This window comes from Rosa chinensis, chromosome 6, assembly GCF_002994745.2.
Source record: "Rosa chinensis cultivar Old Blush chromosome 6, RchiOBHm-V2, whole genome shotgun sequence".
Lineage (NCBI taxonomy): Eukaryota > Viridiplantae > Streptophyta > Magnoliopsida > Rosales > Rosaceae > Rosa > Rosa chinensis.
This window is the reverse complement of record NC_037093.1, coordinates 31,845,884-31,864,588: the sequence shown is the minus strand read 5'-3', so window position 1 is coordinate 31,864,588 and position 18,705 is coordinate 31,845,884. Positions and strand designations below refer to the sequence as shown.

The window sequence follows — 18,705 nt, the reverse complement described above, 5'->3', positions numbered from 1 at the left end:
TCTCAACATTTCCAATAACTTTCTCAACTGTAACAAAGTCAGAAAATACCTTGAAGTAGCCAAACAATTAAGCACTCCGAAGTACAGTGAAATTTTCCAATTATGCTTTCTTCCTCCATGCTTCGATCTGGGTTATGAAACTTGGCGAGCATGAAGAGTGGCTTAAGATGCTTCTAATGGACCTGGGTTTATGACCGGAGGTGGCCGGAAATCGGCTTTGGCTAACTGGTGGCTTCGATCTCCACATTTCCGGCCAAATCGTTGTAAACAACTCCCACATGCGTGATAAGGAGGAGGAGACGAGTCTATCGATGCTCGCAGCTCGCCATTTGGTTGCCTAGAGGTGGTGAAAGAGGAGGTTGCAGAAGAGAGAGAGAGTTGCAGAAGAGAGACTGAGAGAGGACGGGGAAGGAGAGAGAAAAGAAAGAAAAGTTACCCGGCTACAGTAACTTTTCAAATTTATACCAATCTACTATAAACAGTAACTTTTATATTTCGCTTATAACTTTCGCATACGAACTTCGATTTTTACGTACCACATATGCACACGCTCGGTTTAATGTCCTCTACAACTTTTACATTTTCTCAAATTTTGATCCGAACAAAAAGTCAATTTTTAGGGCCCCCTAAAATGTCAAAACGGAGCCAAAAATTAAATGTAATTGTTGTTTACCCATCGAAAGACTCGTAAACTGGTAACTTTAGGTTCGGGACGTTACAAATAGTCTTAGAAGCATCGTCCGCCACAGAACTTTTTAACTTTGAAACGTCGACATGCTAAGCATATTTTATTATACCACAATACCACATTAATAAATGGAACTTCACCTGTCACATAATATGACTGAAATATGGTCCATCTAAATTTTTGTAATTGTAGATATCGAGAAATTTAACATATACATGAATTTTGGAGAGGAAGTGATTGAGGGACGAGACACACAAAGTAGGCTCCTGGTCAATAATTTTTTAACTAAGGTTATATTAATTTCGTATCATGTCTCAACAAAAATGAATGCCAACCCAACAATTCTTTTCAATGTCAAATAACTTTTGAGTGGAATTATGTCATTATAAATCGCATTCACATAACTTGACATTGTAATTACAATACACTTTCCAAATGCACGACGGCAAAAATTGGAAGAACACCTGAGTACAAAACTTCATGCAAAATGCTTCTCGGATTGATGGAACCAAACAGCCAAGAATCAATGATGGCACTAAAACCCCATAAGCTGTTGATAATCTAAGCAGCAGTGATGGGAAGGCGTGCAACATCAAGGCCTTTTGTATAACTCCAATTGCCTGTGTTTCAACTCGGTTGTAAAAGTTAAATTTGCGTTATTTTGATCCACAAAATCAATCCTCAAACCATATATGTCATGCCAACCTGCATTAGATGCGAATGAGGCACGCTCAAATTTGCAATCCCCCTCCTGCAATTTTTTCTCAAGAAGGCATAGAAGTAATTTATGATTAACTTCTTAATAAACCAGGAATCTTTTCTGGCCCTAATATCCCCATGGCCAAGAAGATAGACAACCCCAGATTCTTTTGCCTTGCGAATAAAAGATAGTTCCCTCTCAATACTCTGCTCAGAATCAGAAATTGCTGGATCTGTAGGAGGCACTGACGTCATCTCCTCAGATGTGCTAGCTTCTGAGATTGGCTTGCTCGGCTCCTTGTACTCAGCCAGGAGAGGAACGCCAAGTGAGTAGACACTTCCATTGGGAGCTATGAGAACCCTTGAGCAAGAGGACTCATCTTCCGAATCTGTATCCCCATCATCCCCATCACTCTCCAATGACCGCTCCTGAGCTTCCCGACGAATAAATTTCTCGAGGCTCTCAATTAGTAACTGTTCAAAGGTCTGGTGACTTTCCTTCCTAACATCCTTGTAGCCATACCTATTGAAGTAATAACATCAAACATCTAAACAAATCATGAGGAAAAGCAAAAAGGAAAATGATGTCCCCACATCTATAAGACTACAATTTTACTCAGCTGCACTGAGGGTCATGCCCTATTAAGGTTCAGCATTACATTAGGGACATCTCATAAGAAACAGTAATACTAAAATAAGTATTCATTTACACTTGGCCCATATTTTTATATGGAATATAATATGAGAAAAGTAAATGGAAGTAAGTGGTGAGGCCTTGATATTTTTTGTTACTCTGTAGTTCTGCTGTAAGAAAGAAGGGTCATTCTTTGGTATTTTGAAAGTTTAACCAAAAGGGGCTCCACTACGGCTAACGTCAACCGATACTAGGGATAGATTCCAGAAGTTGGAATCGTTGATCCTTTAGATTTCTTTTTTAATAAGCAACTCTTCTGCTACGTTGGTAACCTTTTGGTCATGTAAAATTGTGAAACAATACAGACCATACAGACCGTCAGAATGAACTAAAATGGTGAAAATGGGTAAACAAATGGTTAAAGGATTACTGGATTTGAATGAAACTTTGCAGGAGTCATATATTAAGATGGGTGGTCTTGATTCTCAAGATTTATATTTTAAATTAGGATGTCAGCAAATTTTTTAATGTAAGATTAACTCCGTTAGTGGATAAGGCCTGTACACACACACACACACGCACACACACACAACAACAACAACATCTATAGAGACAAATTAAGGTTACTAAAGGCCAACATCTTACTCTCCCAACCAGTATTTTCTTTTCTTTTTTCTTTTTCTTCTCTTTTGGCCAATCCAACTCACACAAGTTTAGCACGTTACCTGGCAATGCAACGAAATATGTGGTAGCTTTTTGGGCAGACACGCCGGAATAGGAACCTTTCACTTTGAGGCACTACAGGAACTGGAACATATTTTATACATACAAATATGACCATTGAGTGGACAGCAGGAAGTGTGGTCAGAAAATGGCCAAAGATTGCTGGTATACCCTTCACTAGCTCATTGTAAAGTAAGCCAATTCCTGGAGCTCTGATGGTCCCAAGATTAGGACCCAATTCCCGCATCAAATCCATTGACAGCTTTTGCTTTACTTCAGTTTCATACTTAAGCTTGCTTCCATAGTTCCATATAAACATTATGAAGAACATGATAACAGCAAAGACCAAAATTATCCAACTTCCATCTCCCACACTCCAGAGAACTGATGAGAAAAATGTCAATTCCAACCCGAGGAAAATTATTATGAAACTCAGCACGATAATAATGTTTATCTGCCATATAAGAAGCATAACAATTGTTACTAAAATGGTTGTCATCATCATCACTCCTAGCTCAGCAATTCCTGTAGTACAAGAGGATCATTATCAAAAAAAATAATATAAAAAAATTAAAATTTAAAATCCAGTATATTAAGTGAATAATGCATGTTCATCTGTATAGACACAGGAAAAATTAATTGATATAAATTCTTAAAGTATATCATCAAAATGCCTGTATGTTATACAGCAGGTGGGCAATCATAAATTGGTTGTTTCTTAGCTGAAACGACATTAGGTATTCCAGATTTTATATTTCAAGTTGAGATAAATATTAGAATTTAAGGTTGATGTAGGAGTAGGGACCAACCTATTGGATTCCAGTAGGAAAACAAAAAAATGGAGTCACTTATATGGCTTATCCATATGTACAAAGCCTCAAACAAGTAGATTCTAAAGAGGGAATTTGTTTTAAACATAAGGAGTTCATTTACATATATAATATTTTGAATTATTTCATTTTGTCATGTTATAAAAAGTTTTGATCAAGTAAATGTGTAAATTTTGAAGGTATCACATATTTCTCTACTCGTGCAAATTAGAAGGATACAAGAGTTAATGTATTTCCTATATATGTTACAGCCGAAAATAATAAAAGGTTCTAACTGTGGGGATCAGGACCATAACAAGATAAATTTTAACCAAGAGAGGAAAACTATCTTCATAAAGAAAAACAGACTAGGTTTAAAGTTAAAAGGGGAAAAAAAGTGCTTTGAGAAGAAACAGAACTTTTGTTAGAAAGAGGCCATGGTGCAATAGAAGACAAGAAATCCTCAAACATGCCGAAAAATAACTCAATATATAGCACTGAAACTTCAAGAAAACTACATTTATCAAGTCACTGCAGCTTTTCAATCTAGTAATGAGGCTGATAGGGAGTAGTTTCTGAACTCTAAGGAGACCAAAATTTGTTCTTTTAAACCAATATAATTTCAGAATGCAATTCTTTTATCATATAGTACCACAAATTTCATAAGCAAAACACTGAGGAAGTACAAGCCAAAAAGAAAGCAATTCATTAAAAGTTCAAAGACAATAGGGGAAATTTAAAGCAGAAACCTTCCGCACATGTCATACCCAAAACCCAATTAATGAGACATTTTGCAACTATAACTTTAACCAAAATGCAATAACAAAGAGAGTCAGGTGTATGGAATGCAGTGAGTACTAATAGGTGAGGGAATGCACAACATTTGTTCAGATTTTGAACACAACTAAACAATTACATTTCGTTTCAAAAAAACAATTACATTTATGCAAAAGTTTGTGTGTAAGTTCTCTAGAGTAACCCAGTATATTAACTTAAAGATTGATAACAAAATGAAAAGCAAAGCTGAACAAAAACAAGATTAAATATTTTGGAGCATAATGAGTATTACCATATGCATTTCCAATCTCATCAATGCTTGAAATAGAGCAGATAGACACCAGGCAAACCACCAGCAAAAACCAATTCACAACAGGGATATAAATCTGCCCCATAAATTTCCGGGAGGTATGTATGATTTTAAGACGAGGGAAACAACCAAGTGCCATTGATTGTTTTATGCATGAAAAGGTGGCTGTTGTCATTGCACGACTAGCAATCAATGCAGCAATATTAGCAATGAAGAACACAGGCCAAAAGGCAAAAGCACCACCTGCAGCCAAAGAAATCTCAGTAATTAATGTTCATCCATTACATATGCATGCAATACAATGTTCAAACTGCAAACAAAAAGATAGAGTTAATGACATATCTTTTATGACTTGATAGTCAACAAAATATCGAAGCACTAACGAATGAAACAGGCACCAACACCTAAAATACATAGAAAGCCAAAGAAATAGACCAATGGAGCTTACTTGGAATTGAAGAAAAGAAAGCTTGGTCAGCCCCATTGGGATTCTCCATAAGGTATGCGGCTTGACCCAAATAACCCAACATAAGGCAGGGCAAAACAAGGCAAACAAATGTAAGCTGTAAAGAAAAAGAACCCGGTAAATTAAATCTGTAGTAATCAGCCAGCGAACACCATATTCAAATTATGATGTATCACAGGAAAGGTATTAGTTCTTAATTCTTTACCTGGACTGATCGCACAGAAAAGTAGCAAAGATCTGCGAACATTGCCTCAGAACCTGAAACATGCTACATGCCATCAGTAACACGTGTTAATAGTTGATGACATTACTACATAGGTTCCCTGTCCACCATACAGGGAAAAAAAAAATACAGTATCTGCATATAAAAGCACAGTTCCACCAATATTTCACCACGTGAGTGATGGTTGACACTCCATAAATCATGCTTTACACTAGGAGCACTTCAATCACATGTCTTTTCTTTTCCATTTTTCCACATTATTGCGACCTATTTGATAGGGTTAGAATAATCTTCATCAAGAAGCTATGGGATATTCTCCTTTGAATATGAGAATATTTGAAAATTACAAAGAGGCTGGGATTGAGGGAGAGAGTTAAATTTTCAACCAATGTTGGTTTTCATTGAGACAAGGGATCCATCATTTTCTTTTAGATTGGCAGGCAGCTGTAATTTAGAGGTCTATGAGGTCTGTTAGATAAGCTATTAGAAGTTTACCCGTTTGGTTTATCTGGTGTATTGAGCTACTTATCCAAAGTTTGATCTATAAAATTCCATTAAATTTTTGGTTAGAAATTCATAATGCCTGTCATTTTCCATTCTCATTTCCGCACATGAAGCAACTTCATAAGAAGGTTTTAACTAAGAGAGGCCAAGACATTTGATATCTATTCAAACAAATCAAATCTCGAATTCTTGATTGCTTTTGTCTTTTTATTACAAGTTCTTTAACCAAATAGCGACTTTGATCTTTCCATATGCTGATACTATCCACCAGATAATGATTGGAAATACCAGGGGAAATTCAACATGTTCAAAATCTGAAATTGTAGATGTAGGAGCTATCTCAATATCCTAGTGACTAAACCTTTAATTTCTTCATGAGTTTCTTGACAATCTTTGTCATAAAATTGCTGAACAACTACTGTTCTTGATTACAATTGATATTTATCATTGACCAGGAATTTAAATTTCACTCATCAGATCATCATCTTTACTAAATATCTTTTACATCTGCATATTCCTCACACCAACTTCTACACGTGAAGTTCATTTTTTGAAACATGAAAATCTGCTTGATACTTCTTGAACCCCTTCAGTTGCTTGTGTTGTGAATTTGGCTCGTTGATATGCCTAAATTGATTAGGATTCAAGGCAAAACCAGATGGGTAAGTGAAGATTAGTGCGCACGGGAATTCTTCTAGTATCCTAATGGGTTTTGGAATAGGAAGAGTTATTCCTATTGATTTAGACCTGGAAAATAAGTTCTATTCTAGTTAGGAATAGGAAAGCTAGCTCTCTTTCCTTGTTCTAATAGTTTTAGGAATCCTAATGTGATATGTTTGTAACCAGCACCTATAATCTATAAATAGGGCTGCAGGGAGCTCCTATAATGTGTCCTCAGATCAGATTAGAGAAGAGATCAAAGAGAGATCTCAGAGAGTTCTCAGTTAACATATAAACACAGAGGCAGGGAGAGCCAAGGGTGATAGAGAGATCTAGCAAAGAGGTTGGGGATTAGCATAGGGATTTCAATAAGTACTTGTAATCAAGTTGTTATCTCCATAGTGCTAGTGATTCTCAAGAGAGATCACACAGAGGACGTAGGCAAAGTTTTGTCGAACCTCTATAAAATTCTGTGTTCGTGTGCTGTGGTTTTCTGCTGTGATATTTAGCATCATCATCCTATTATTGTTTGCACAGTCATAAGCCTATAAAGAGAAACAAGGTTCTGGGTAAAAGGTGCATATTTACTACAAAGTGGTATCAGAGCTTAGGCTCAAGGTGTTTCTAAGATGGCAGATGACAAGGCAGATGCAGGCAGCAATGTGATGCCCATTATGTTGAATGGGAAGGATAACTTCACATTATGGCAGAGGAAGATGAAAAGTGTCCTGATTCTACAAGGTTTGTATGAGGCAAGGCAAGGAGCTTTATAGAGCTACATCTTGCTGATCATGTATTGGTTCATGTATTGGCTAGTGCCGGTGGGAATATGAACAGCAAGGAGACCTGGGATTATCTCGAGAAGGTTTATGTGGGTAAGGTTCATATTGGTGAGAATATGAACAGCAGTAAGACATTGGACAATGTCAAAGAGGTTGACACGGATAAACTCTTCTTGAAAGACGAACTCTATAGTCTTCGGATGGAAGAAGGCGGGGATCTGCAGGGTCATTTGAATAAAATTCAGATTTGTGTTGCCAATTTATCAAAGGTGGATGTGAGGTATAAAGATGAGGAGAAAGCACTTATGCTGCTAAGATCTTTACCAGCTTCATTCAAGCACTTCATCACCAGACTTGTTTCAGGTAAGGATTCTCTCAAGTACGATGAGATTACCGAAGCTATTCAATCTTATTTTAAGATGAGTAGGGAGACCAAAAGCTCTCAAGGAGGCCTTCATGTCAAAGGCAATGAGACAGGTCAGTTGACGAGTAAGAAGGATAAATCTGGTAACAAGGGTACATCAAAATCCAAGGAAAAATACAAGAAAGGTTGCTTCAAATGTGGTGCTACCGACCACTTGAAAAGAAACTGCAGAGAAGGGAAGATGAGAGCAGAGGCGATGGCAGGGAATTCAAACACAGCCAATGTAGTCATCAAACAAGATAAAGATGACGGTGAGCTCCTTGTGGTAGCAGCCAGCTCCAATGCTTTCAGAAATTGGATTTTGGATACCGGTTGTACATTTCACGTGTGCAATCCGAGAATGGTTTGACACATTTGAGGACAGTAGCAGTGGACACGTTTTTAGGGGAGATGACTCATCGTGTAGGATCCTAGGTATTGGATCAGTGAAAATCAGAATGCATGATGGAGTTGTTAGAACGCTGGAGAATGTCAGATATATTCCTAAGTTAAGGAAGAACTTGATATCTTTGGGTACTTTGGACAAGGCCGGATATAGGTATCGCTCTGAAGAGGGAAGACTCAAAGTTCTCAAGGGATCACTTGTTGTGATGAAGGGCGACATTCAATCTAACAACTTATACAAGCTTCAAGGGACTACAATAATAGGTGGAGTTGCAATGTCTACTGAGGTAAAAGACAAGACTGAGCTATGGCATCATCGCCTTGGGCACATGAGTCAAAGAGGAATGCAGGAAGTCCACAAGAAAGGTAAGCTAGAAGGTGTCAGTGTTTGCAAACTGAACTTCTGCAAGGATTGTACTCTTGGGAAGCAGATTGTGGCATTCAAGTTAGCAAATTGTGAGAACAAAAGCAAAGGATTGCTGGATTATATTCACTCAGATGTATGGGGCCCGGCACCAGTAAGGTCTATGGGAGGCTTCAAGTACTTTGTTACTTTTCTAGATGATTTTTCGAGGAAGATTTGGGTCTACTTTATGAGGGAGAAATCCGAGGTTTTCACCAAGTTCAAGGAGTGGAAAACAGAAGTAGAAAATCTAACAGGCAGAAAAATCAAGTATTTGAGAAGTAACGGTGGCAGTGAATATAGAATGAAAAGGTTCTTACAATTTTGCAAGGATGAAAGAATCACGAGACACTTCACGGTGAAGGAGAATCTCCAACAAAATGGAGCTGCTAGAAGGATGAATAAAACTCTCTTGGAGAGAGAAAGAAGCATGCGGTTGCATGCAGGATTACCGGACACGTTTTGGGCAGATGCAGTTAACCATGCGTGTTACTTGGTTAATCGGTCACCATCAAAAGTCTTGGACTTCAAGTGTGCAGAGGAGGTATGGTCTGGAGAACCAGTTGACTATTCTAACTTAAGGGTGTTTGGTTGCAGCGCATATGCTCATATTTCCAACAATGAGCAAACCAAACTCAGGCAAAAGTCATGCAAGTGCATATTTCTCGGTATTGAGAAAGGAGTAGAGGGCTACAGGTTATGGGATATTGTCAGCAAGAAAAGGGTTCTAAGTAGACATGTCATTTTTGATGAAGAGACAATGCCGTTCAATGAAGTCAAGACAAGTGAGGTGAAAAAAGAAGACTGATGTTGTAGAGAAAGCAACCGAAGTTCCTCTAACCAAAGGGATCATGGAAGAAACTCCAGCTCAGGTGGAGCAAATTGAGCAGGTGGAGCATGATAAAGGGGTTATCGAGGAAGAAGTCTTAGAGCAACAACAACAGTCATTAAAACAAGCTCAAGTGGAGCAATTAGCACTGCGAACCTACGACTCGGTTCGTCAGTCACTTGGGCAAGAGTTCCAGAGAAGCATAGCATTGGACAAGTATGCTCTAAGTTTCAGTCCAGAAGATCCAACCACGTATCAGGAAGCTATAGCAAATGATGTATAAGAAAGTTGGATGGGAGCTATGTTAGAACAGATGAAGAAGTCCATACAGAAGGACTTGGTTCAGGAGTTAGTTCCTAAGCCCAAAGAAAGAAATCAGGTTGGCTGTAAGTGGGTTTATAGGAAAAAGGAAGGAATGCATGATGAGGAAGCCATGAGATTCAAAGCTCAGGTATTGGCCAAGGAGTATTGGCAGAAAGTAAAGGTCGATTTTGACCAAATCTCACCAGTGAATAGCTGCATTTATCATCACGTGTTCAAGGATAGTATGGTTTTACTATTGCTACTTTATTTAGGTGACGTGTTAACTACATGTCAGGATATGTCTAGAATTTCAAAGTTAAAGACACAACTAGGGAAGGAATTCGACATAAAGGATCTATAAACTGCACAACAGATCCTAGGAGTGAAGATAAGGAGGGACAGAGAAGCGGGAAAAATATGGCTGTTTTATGAACCCGTGTCTACTCCACCAGTAGCACACTTCCAGTTGAGTGTGCAGAGATCATCTACGAAGGAGTTTAATGAGATGATGAATGTGTCTTATGCGAGAGTAGTGGGATGTCTTATCTATGCTAGAATCTGCACAAGACCAGGTTTAGCTCAAGCATTGAGCATTGTGTCAAAGTATATGGTGAATCCAGATAGACGGCACTGGCAAGCAGTGAAGTGGATTCTGTATTACTTGAGAGACACGAAGGAGCATGAATCTATGTTTGAAAGACAACAAGAACAAGCATGCATTGCTGGTCCTAAGGGTTCAGATTTGGCAGGAGACATAGACAAGACAAGACCTGCAACAAGTTATGTTTTTACTTGTGGTGAAGGTTTAGTGAGCTGTAGAGCAACCAAAGAATCAGCTACGACGTTGTCTACCACTGAAGTAGATCGCATGGCACTAACAGAAGCTTCCGCAGAGGCATTATGGCTTAATGGATTAATGAGTGAGTTTGGAATTCAACAAGAAGTTGTGATGAAGAATGGGGTCATCAATTTGACAAGGAATCAAGTGTTTCAAGCAGAAATGACACACGTTGATGTTTGTGGTCATCGCAACGAAGGTTGGGTCAACTCAAGGAAGATAACAAATGAGAAAGTTCATTCAAGGGAGAATGTCTCAGATTGTTTGACCAGGACCATTGCCATGGAGGAGTTCAAGTGTTACTTGAACCTACTCGATCTTCCAGCATGTTGAGATTGAGGTGGAGCACCTCCTCACTTGAGGTGCGTTGAGGCAAATAGATTTTTTGCCAAGGTGAAGGTTCTTGAAGGTTTCAGGATTACTTCAAGAAGTACAAGATATCCTGGAGGTTGCAGCAATCAGTTTGGTATCAACTCACCAAGGTGGAGATTGTTGTGAATTTGGCTCGTTGATATGCCTAAATTGATTAGGATTCAAGGCAAAACCAGATGGGTAAGTGAAGATTAGTGCGCACGGGAATTCTTCTAGTATCCTAATGGGTTTTGGAATAGGAAGAGTTATTCCTATTGATTTAGACCTGGAAAATAAGTTCTATTCTGGTTAGGAATAGGAAAGCTAGCTCTCTTTCCTTGTTCTAATAGTTTTAGGAATCCTAATGTGATATGTTTGTAACCAGCACCTATAATCTATAAATAGGGCTGCAGGGAGCTCCTATAATGTGTCCTCAGATCAGATTAGAGAAGAGATCAAAGAGAGATCTCAGAGAGTTCTCAGTTAACATATAAACACAGAGGCAGGGAGAGCCAAGGGTGATAGAGAGATCTAGCAAAGAGGTTGGGGATTAGCATAGGGATTTCAATAAGTACTTGTAATCAAGTTGTTATCTCCATAGTGCTAGTGATTCTCAAGAGAGATCACACAGAGGACGTAGGCAAAGTTTTTGTCGAACCTCTATAAAATTCTGTGTTCGTGTGCTGTGGTTTTCTGCTGTGATATTTAGCATCATCATCCTATTATTGTTTGCACAGTCATAAGCCTATAAAGAGAAACAAGGTTCTGGGTAAAAGGTGCATATTTACTACAGCTTGAACTTTCTCAAAATCAATATTATTAGCTTTCTTAGCAGTACTTCATGTCTATAGGGTTAGCTCAAGTAATGAGGGCTGAAGAAACAGGTTAGGACTTGGATACATTAACGGTTCAACACCCCTCACCCTAAATAAACTTGACAAGATGATGAAAAACCGTCCTAAGATTCATAAAAGGGTATTCAAAGAAGCAAACCATTTGACTGATCTTCTAAAGAAGGATCAGAAGTGAGAATGAATGAGTGAATGTCAAAGTGCTTTTGACAAGCTAATGCAGTTAGTTTGGCACCAGTGTTGGGTCCTCCAGGTGTTCAAAAACCTTTGAAACTCTACATAGATGCCTCTGATCATGCAATTGGGGGTGTGTGCGTATGCAAGAGGGTCACAGCATTCTATCAAATAGATGGTACTATAATCAAAACCAGAGATATCCGATGTTTTTCCCCTCCAAATAAGAAAGGTGGTATTTACTACCTCTCCAGTTCATTGCATAAATGAACGAAATTTATCCTGATAGTTAGGCCACTAATTTGCAGCAGTCTTTCCAATTTGTCAAAAGGAGGGAAAGGGTTTAGACCACAATTCCTGCACTGTAGGTTCACAAGTCAGACCTGGTCCCCTTTGTTGGACTTGTTTGGCTTATTGTGGGTGAGCCCTAGAAGTTTCTTACTGCAGTTGTCTGGTGGCTTTCTAGAAGTGGGGACTGAGGATACATAAGGTCACTTACCTATGAAGGTGTACTGAGTAGATCCTATAGTGGTGAGTGGATTGAATGCCACAATAATATCTTTAAGACAAAGGAAGAAGATGCAGAATCATTATGGGATAGGATTCCACTATTTCCTTCACTTTAGCTTTCATTGACAAGCATTTGAAAGACATTGCCTTAAGCCAAATCCTTCTCAACTAGAAAGGACATCTCATCCATTTTATTCTACTTACTTGTCAGACACTAATAATGTTTATCAAACTATGTGATTTTTACAATCCTTAAGCAACATAATAATACCATTTATTGAAATCCTAAAGAGAGTGGAGTGCCAAAATCACTTCCCTAAAGAAAATGATTCTAGAGTCACTGTTTCATAATTTAACATGTAACAGTTAAATCTGCATTACACAGGTGTAAACAAAATTTACAATTGGAATCAAGGTTGCATAATTTACAGGGACAAATATAACAATAATGAAACATCCACACAAGCAAAAGTTTCAAGATTCGTTACCTGTTGCGCATAGAAGACAACCCCCAAGAGCATACCAGGCCTTAGTTGAGTTCCTCTCGAAGAAGTAATAGATGTGAACAGGATTGAAGGCCCTCAAGACACTGCTGTCATATTGAACAATGTTGTAAATACCAATACCCCCAAGGGAACAAAACCATATGAATAAGGCAGGGCCTACAGCAAGTCCCACTTTACTTGTCCCAAATTTCTGTACACTGAACAAGATTATAAGAAACGCAACTGAAATCATCATCACTTGATCTGCACCCAAAGACAAAAAGGGGAACTAAAAGCTTAAGATCGTGGTTAAATTAAAGCAGCTCAATTAGATTTAGAATGAAGAAACGAGGATGACCATCACTAATTACTTAACCCATACTTTACATCCATATACAAAGAATACCAATTCTATAGATGTTTCCAAAGAAAATCTTGAGGCCTTGCTAGGTCGACAAGTTAATAAGGTACAAGTTACGAGTAATAAATACTGAAAATAACCAAGGGAACTTACTCGATAAACTTACTCTTCGCATTACAGTACACACAATATTTACACTTTTACTGCTGAACACACATAACACTTCCTTCTGGTAACCAGAAGTCAAGCTGTACAAAGCTAAATCTAGCTGCAGCTTGATAAGGGAAACAGAAAGGGCCAACTTGTTTACTATCATAAGACTGCCATGTGACAATAATGTCATGTCATAAGGCAGTATTGTTCATGTCATGTCATACGGCAGCATTGTTCATACCAAACAAGTAATCAAACTTATAGGCGTGCATCATACCAAACAGTTCCTTCATACCAACTTCTAATGTATCAAACTGTAATTTTATTAAGAACAAACGATATAACCCAAAATAAAAAATAAATAAAACAAAAAAGAAAGTCAGAGAAGTAAAAAAAAAATTTAGAGTTGCTTCACAGATTAGACAATACCTTGTGTAATTCCATCTACTCCAATCTTTAGGCCACCAACAGCTGAAACTACTGCATAGAGAAAAACAAGTAAATGAAAATCAATGACAAAGTAATAGAAAGCATTAAATTAATCTTGTAAAACCCACCAAAAAAAACATGACATCCAAAACAACCACAAAAGTAGTTCCTCCATGTCATCAAATCATTAGAAGGTTGATCTGATCAGCTGCAACAAGAACAAACGAAAAAACTGCTCCAATACCTGACATTGCTGGTGTAACAACGCCATCAGCTATCACCATAGAAGTACCAGCAAGCACTAACATTAGAAGAAGCTTCTTCAAAGTCAGTGAAGCCTCAAGCCTTTCCTTTATTTTCAAAGATCTCTCAAGTTCAGGAGATGGCACCTTTAGCCTGAAGCTTGATATGCGGGCATCTGATGGAAGCTGATTTGGAAGAAGACTGACCTTAGCATGTCGGCAGATCAATGAGTACAAAGCAAAAGTACCACCTGGAACAGTTAAAATTATGATACTTCAAGTGAAGATGTAATTTTACTATATACATCGCAGGTTTGCATATAGATAGATAGATAGATTGATAGATACAGACACACTCACACACACACACACACACAGAGAGATAGTGACAAATGCAGCATACCTTCACCATCATCGTTAGCCCAAAGAACAACCAGAACATACTTAAGCAAGGGGATTAATATTAAGGTGTATAGGACTAGTGACAATGCACCCAGAACATCTTCATTTCCATTAATAGGTGCCTTGCTAAACAGCACACTGAAGGTATACAAGGGACTGGTTCCAACATCACCAAATACAACCCCAAGGGTCTGGAAAGCAATTACTATTTTCCTTCCAAGACTGAAATCCTGCAATTAAATATACTTTATTATTTCAAATTTCAACAATATCCGTGCTCCATGCAAAGAAACATCCTTCTGCATGATCCAATAATTACACTATGACTATATAATTAACTCCTCACTTAATTAAAGTAAACGTTTAGCAAAAGCCAAATTTGATTTCTTGTTTTTTAGAAGAAACATGAACCGATAAATTATAAAACAAAAGAAAGGTAAAAGTAACAAAAGTGAAGAAACAACAAGACAAGGAACATGCACATTCCTGTATCAAGGTTCCATCTCAGTAAAAAATTTAAAACTTTGTTTTAGCGAACCATAATCTATCTATGTATTCAAAGTAGAGACCTAGATACTTTCGCAACTGTTCAATCTTTCAGTAGACAACTCAAATTTCATTAGCATGAACAATAACGAAGACATTTTTGAACCCATATTTGGAAGGGAAAAAAAAACTGCATAATTTCTCCAGTTACCGCAGATCTACAGATAACTACAAAATTGAGTGCTTTTTCATAGAACAAAAATTAAAAAGTAGAAAATGTACACCAGTAGACCAGAATTCCACCAGACATAGCCTAAACTACAAGCATCATTACACAAAATTCTACAGCGTACCCTAACTGAAACTAACAAGGAGCTGGTCTTCAATCTACAGAAAATACTAAAAGATGAAACATCCCCAAATTTTGGTGTAACCGAAGCCCAAAGCCTGGCTTTGTCTAAGAGCTCCTCCACTCCAATCCCATTATGATGTTATTATAATCAAAGATGTTCTGATTTCTTTCCACCTACGGAAACCACAAAACCGCAACTGTTTGCTTTCACAAAGCTGTATTCTGTTCGCCGGGAATAGCCTAACTACTCAAGTGCTTTCGGAAGCAACTTGTAAGTATCAGTTGCCTATAGAGAAACTTAATGTGAAAATTCATCACACAGTTCTAACAATAAGCTGCTAAAAACATAAAAAAAAAAAATAAAAAAAAAAAAATTCAATTACATGTAGCTGAGGTTTATTGAAAATAACTGAGCAAAGGAAATTTGGCAAAATGTAAAGAATGAAGTGAGTATGGATTTGTAAAAGTGAAGAGTGAAGGTGGAGAAGCACCTCATATTCATTTCGGTGAGCGCCAGGGACCTCGAGGGCTTCGACATCGAAAGAATCGATGCGAGGCCCAGTGCGAATCAACCTCTGCTCGGCATTATCGTCCTCGTCATCATCCTCAGAATCCATTACGGTCCGGCGGTGCCTCACGTCTTCCTCTGCGTCCTCGTCGTCGATCTCTGAGTCGTCCTCGTCCTGAAACACCCACCGAGACTCGATGGAGTCCAGCGATCCCACTCCGCCATTGATCTCGCCACCTTCCTCCTCCTCAGCCATCAATATCAATGGCAACTCTTTTCACCACTCTGGATTCTCAACAATAATATCTACGATTTTGGTTCTCTGGGTCTTCAAGGTAATGTGACGGTCATTTTTAGGGTTGCCCAAAACAAAATCACGACCCAAATTTTGGGTTTTGGTAAAGAGAATGGGGTTTCCCTTTATGCGCTCAATTTGGGATTAAGCTTCAAATATCTAACCAAAACAAAATCTTTTAATAATTTTGTCACGTAACGGTAGAGGTGGCAACCTGGCCGGTCTGGTCCACTTAATTGGGCTTGAGGCCGTGTTCGGACCGGCTCATTTTTTAACTGGTTTGGATATAGGCCGGCCCATATATTTAAATACTAGGCCCGACTCAGTATACGGCCCAATTCCACAACGTGTCGGATTGTGCTCGTGCAGGGCCCACAGGCAGGTCGTGCCTTATTCATTTCGTGCCGAAAATTAAAATTAATCAAGGCAAATATTTTAAATATAAGTTGCGGCTCATATACCACTGGTTCCACTCTCAAAGTCTCAAGTCTCAAGTCTCAAGTCTCAACTATACACAATCCAATCACAAACCAAAACTAATTCCTACACTCTATTGATCATTTTTTTTTTTGTAAACAAAATAGATAAATAAGTGACAAATGCTCATTATTTACAAACCAATCAACTTTGTCATTATTTACAAAGTAATAAAATTTCAACAAAAATGTTTGAAGGGGAATCCAAATTCATATTCAAATATATATTATCTTTATATGTAAGTTAATTGTATACACTCAAATATAAGTTTATTGTTTATAAATATATATTATATTTATAATATAAAGGAAAAAAATTATATTATAGAAACAGGCTGGATCGCAGGCCGCTAACTAGTTTAGGCCAGGCCAGGCCGCTTTTAAACTTGCCGGACTCATGTCGTGGTCAGGCCTAGCGACCCGTTTGCCACTTCTAATGTATCGTTTATTTATTTTTATTTTTATTTTTATTTTTATTGAATAATGTTAAAATACTTCAATGTAGAGAAATCTCCAAAAAAGACTCACCTAGTGCTCTGCTAGGGTTAAGTGCGTCGTCATGCTGGATCGTCGTTACTCAAAATTCTCAAACTTTCTCCGTTTAACAATGGAGCTCCATCTCGACTTCAACCTATGTTTTGCGATTCTCATCTCCTCTGCTGGAAGATTCGTGAAGGGGTGTCTAGTAGGGGCAGAAGGTGTTAGTGGCTGATGGTGTCCTTTGGAGGTCGCTTCGAGGAGTCGTCGCATATGGGAAGGACTAGTTGGGGTTGGGTATTTTGTAGCGCCATGAGGTTACACACGTCGATGGCGTTGTGTGCAGTGGTGGTGAATAGCGTAGGATGGCGCCTGATCTGTACGTCACTGTGTTTTCACGGCAGTGGTGATCAAAGTGGGGTGGCAATTCCCTTTCAAATGGATTCTATGGCTCTAGGTGGTCTAGAGTTGTGGACTAGTGATGATGTCGATGTAGGTGACTCCGTAAAATCAGTTATACCAGATCCTGATCCCTTTGCAACTCCTAATTGAATTGCGAGTGCTGGTGGCATTAATGACGTTGTTGGCGGATGTGATGAGGATGGTGACGCTGCTCGTGATGGCGGATGCCAGTAATGGTGGATGAACTCAACCTGATTTAGGTAGGTTGTCCCTTTTTTTGCAAGGTGGTGGGCTAGATAATGGCATCCATTGTGATAAGGAAGGTTGTGAGCTCTTTTTTCTAACGGTGGCGGCATAGTCTTCTCAGATTTCGGGTACGAACTGGACAACAATAAAGATAGACTTTCTAGTAATGGCTACTAAGACCCAACTCTGTTGTATTATTATAGCAAAGGTTACCATTCGATCACCACGTCCTTATGGAATCAGGATTTAAATCTTAAGAGATTTAGATATAAAATATGAATAATTCAAACTACATTACTATAATATAATTTGGCAAATAAAAAAAATTATAACAAATATATTCAGTGTGATCCATAAGCCAACAATAAATTAAAAATAAAACCACAAATAACTTGTCATTCATGAAAGAAAAATCAATCTAATAAATGAAAAGAAGACAATTTCAAATAAACCAATTACCAAGTATCAAAACATATCTTCAATTAGGAATCAAGAGAGTAAAAGACTTTTATTTTAATTTTTTTCTTGAACAATTACAGAAAGAGTTTGAAGAGAAATAACTGGCTGAACCTTCTTACGCTCTTCAAAATCCTAATGGGCTAATGGCCAATTTACGCTATTGATTATAATTTTTTTTTTCGTAACCAAGAACAAAAAATTCGATCTTGATTCTTGTAGTTCAAGCTTGGGGCTTTCGGTTGAAGGCGACAAGACGAGAGAGAGAGAGAGAGAGAGAGAGAGAGAGAGAGAGAGAGAGAGAGATGCTTTAAAAAAAAAAATTAAGGCATGAAAGGACAAAAATACCCTTCAAAAATTGCCAGTTAGCAGATGTTGTAAAGGAGCTAACGACTTTAGGTACCTATCTTCAGTCGGGTTGAGAATCTCAGGTACTGTATTGATATTTTCAAAACGTGAGGTACCAAAATTTATAAGGAGGCAAACACCGTACAGACCATTTTGCCTTAAAGTAAAAGTTATATTTCTCTTTCCTCTTTTGTCCACATGTCAGTTTACGATTTGATAAAACATAATATATCACTTACAAATAG

At 38.1% G+C, this 18,705-nt stretch overlaps 1 protein-coding gene across 1 annotated transcript; it reads right to left on the bottom strand.

The window, feature by feature from the left end:
- Positions 1 to 962: 962 nt before the first annotated feature.
- On the bottom strand, positions 963 to 16,016 carry LOC112170012 (potassium transporter 7). The gene is made up of 10 exons (XM_024307156.2): positions 15,744 to 16,016; positions 14,416 to 14,644; positions 14,015 to 14,263; positions 13,771 to 13,821; positions 12,831 to 13,091; positions 5,312 to 5,364; positions 5,089 to 5,203; positions 4,623 to 4,883; positions 2,747 to 3,269; positions 963 to 1,910 (listed from the first exon to the last, which is right to left on the bottom strand). The coding sequence occupies exons 1-10, from the start codon at positions 16,014 to 16,016 to the stop codon at positions 1,370 to 1,372; spliced, it is 2,556 nt and encodes an 851-aa protein (XP_024162924.1). The 3' UTR covers positions 963 to 1,369.
- Between the last annotated feature and the right edge of the window lie 2,689 nt (positions 16,017 to 18,705).

What these genes read in the sequence shown, in the direction of transcription:
- LOC112170012 (XM_024307156.2), bottom strand. Translation starts at nt 16,016, where the DNA reads ATGGCTGAGGAGGAGGAAGGTGGCGAGATCAATGGCGGAGTGGGATCG. An exon ending in CTCACCGAAATGAATATGAG is followed by an intron (nt 14,645 to 15,743) that starts GTGCTTCTCCAC and finishes ATTTAATTGCAG; the next exon opens with GATTTCAGTCTTGGAAGGAA. An exon ending in TTGTCTTCTATGCGCAACAG is followed by an intron (nt 5,365 to 12,830) that starts GTAACGAATCTT and finishes AGCATGTTTCAG; the next exon opens with GTTCTGAGGCAATGTTCGCA.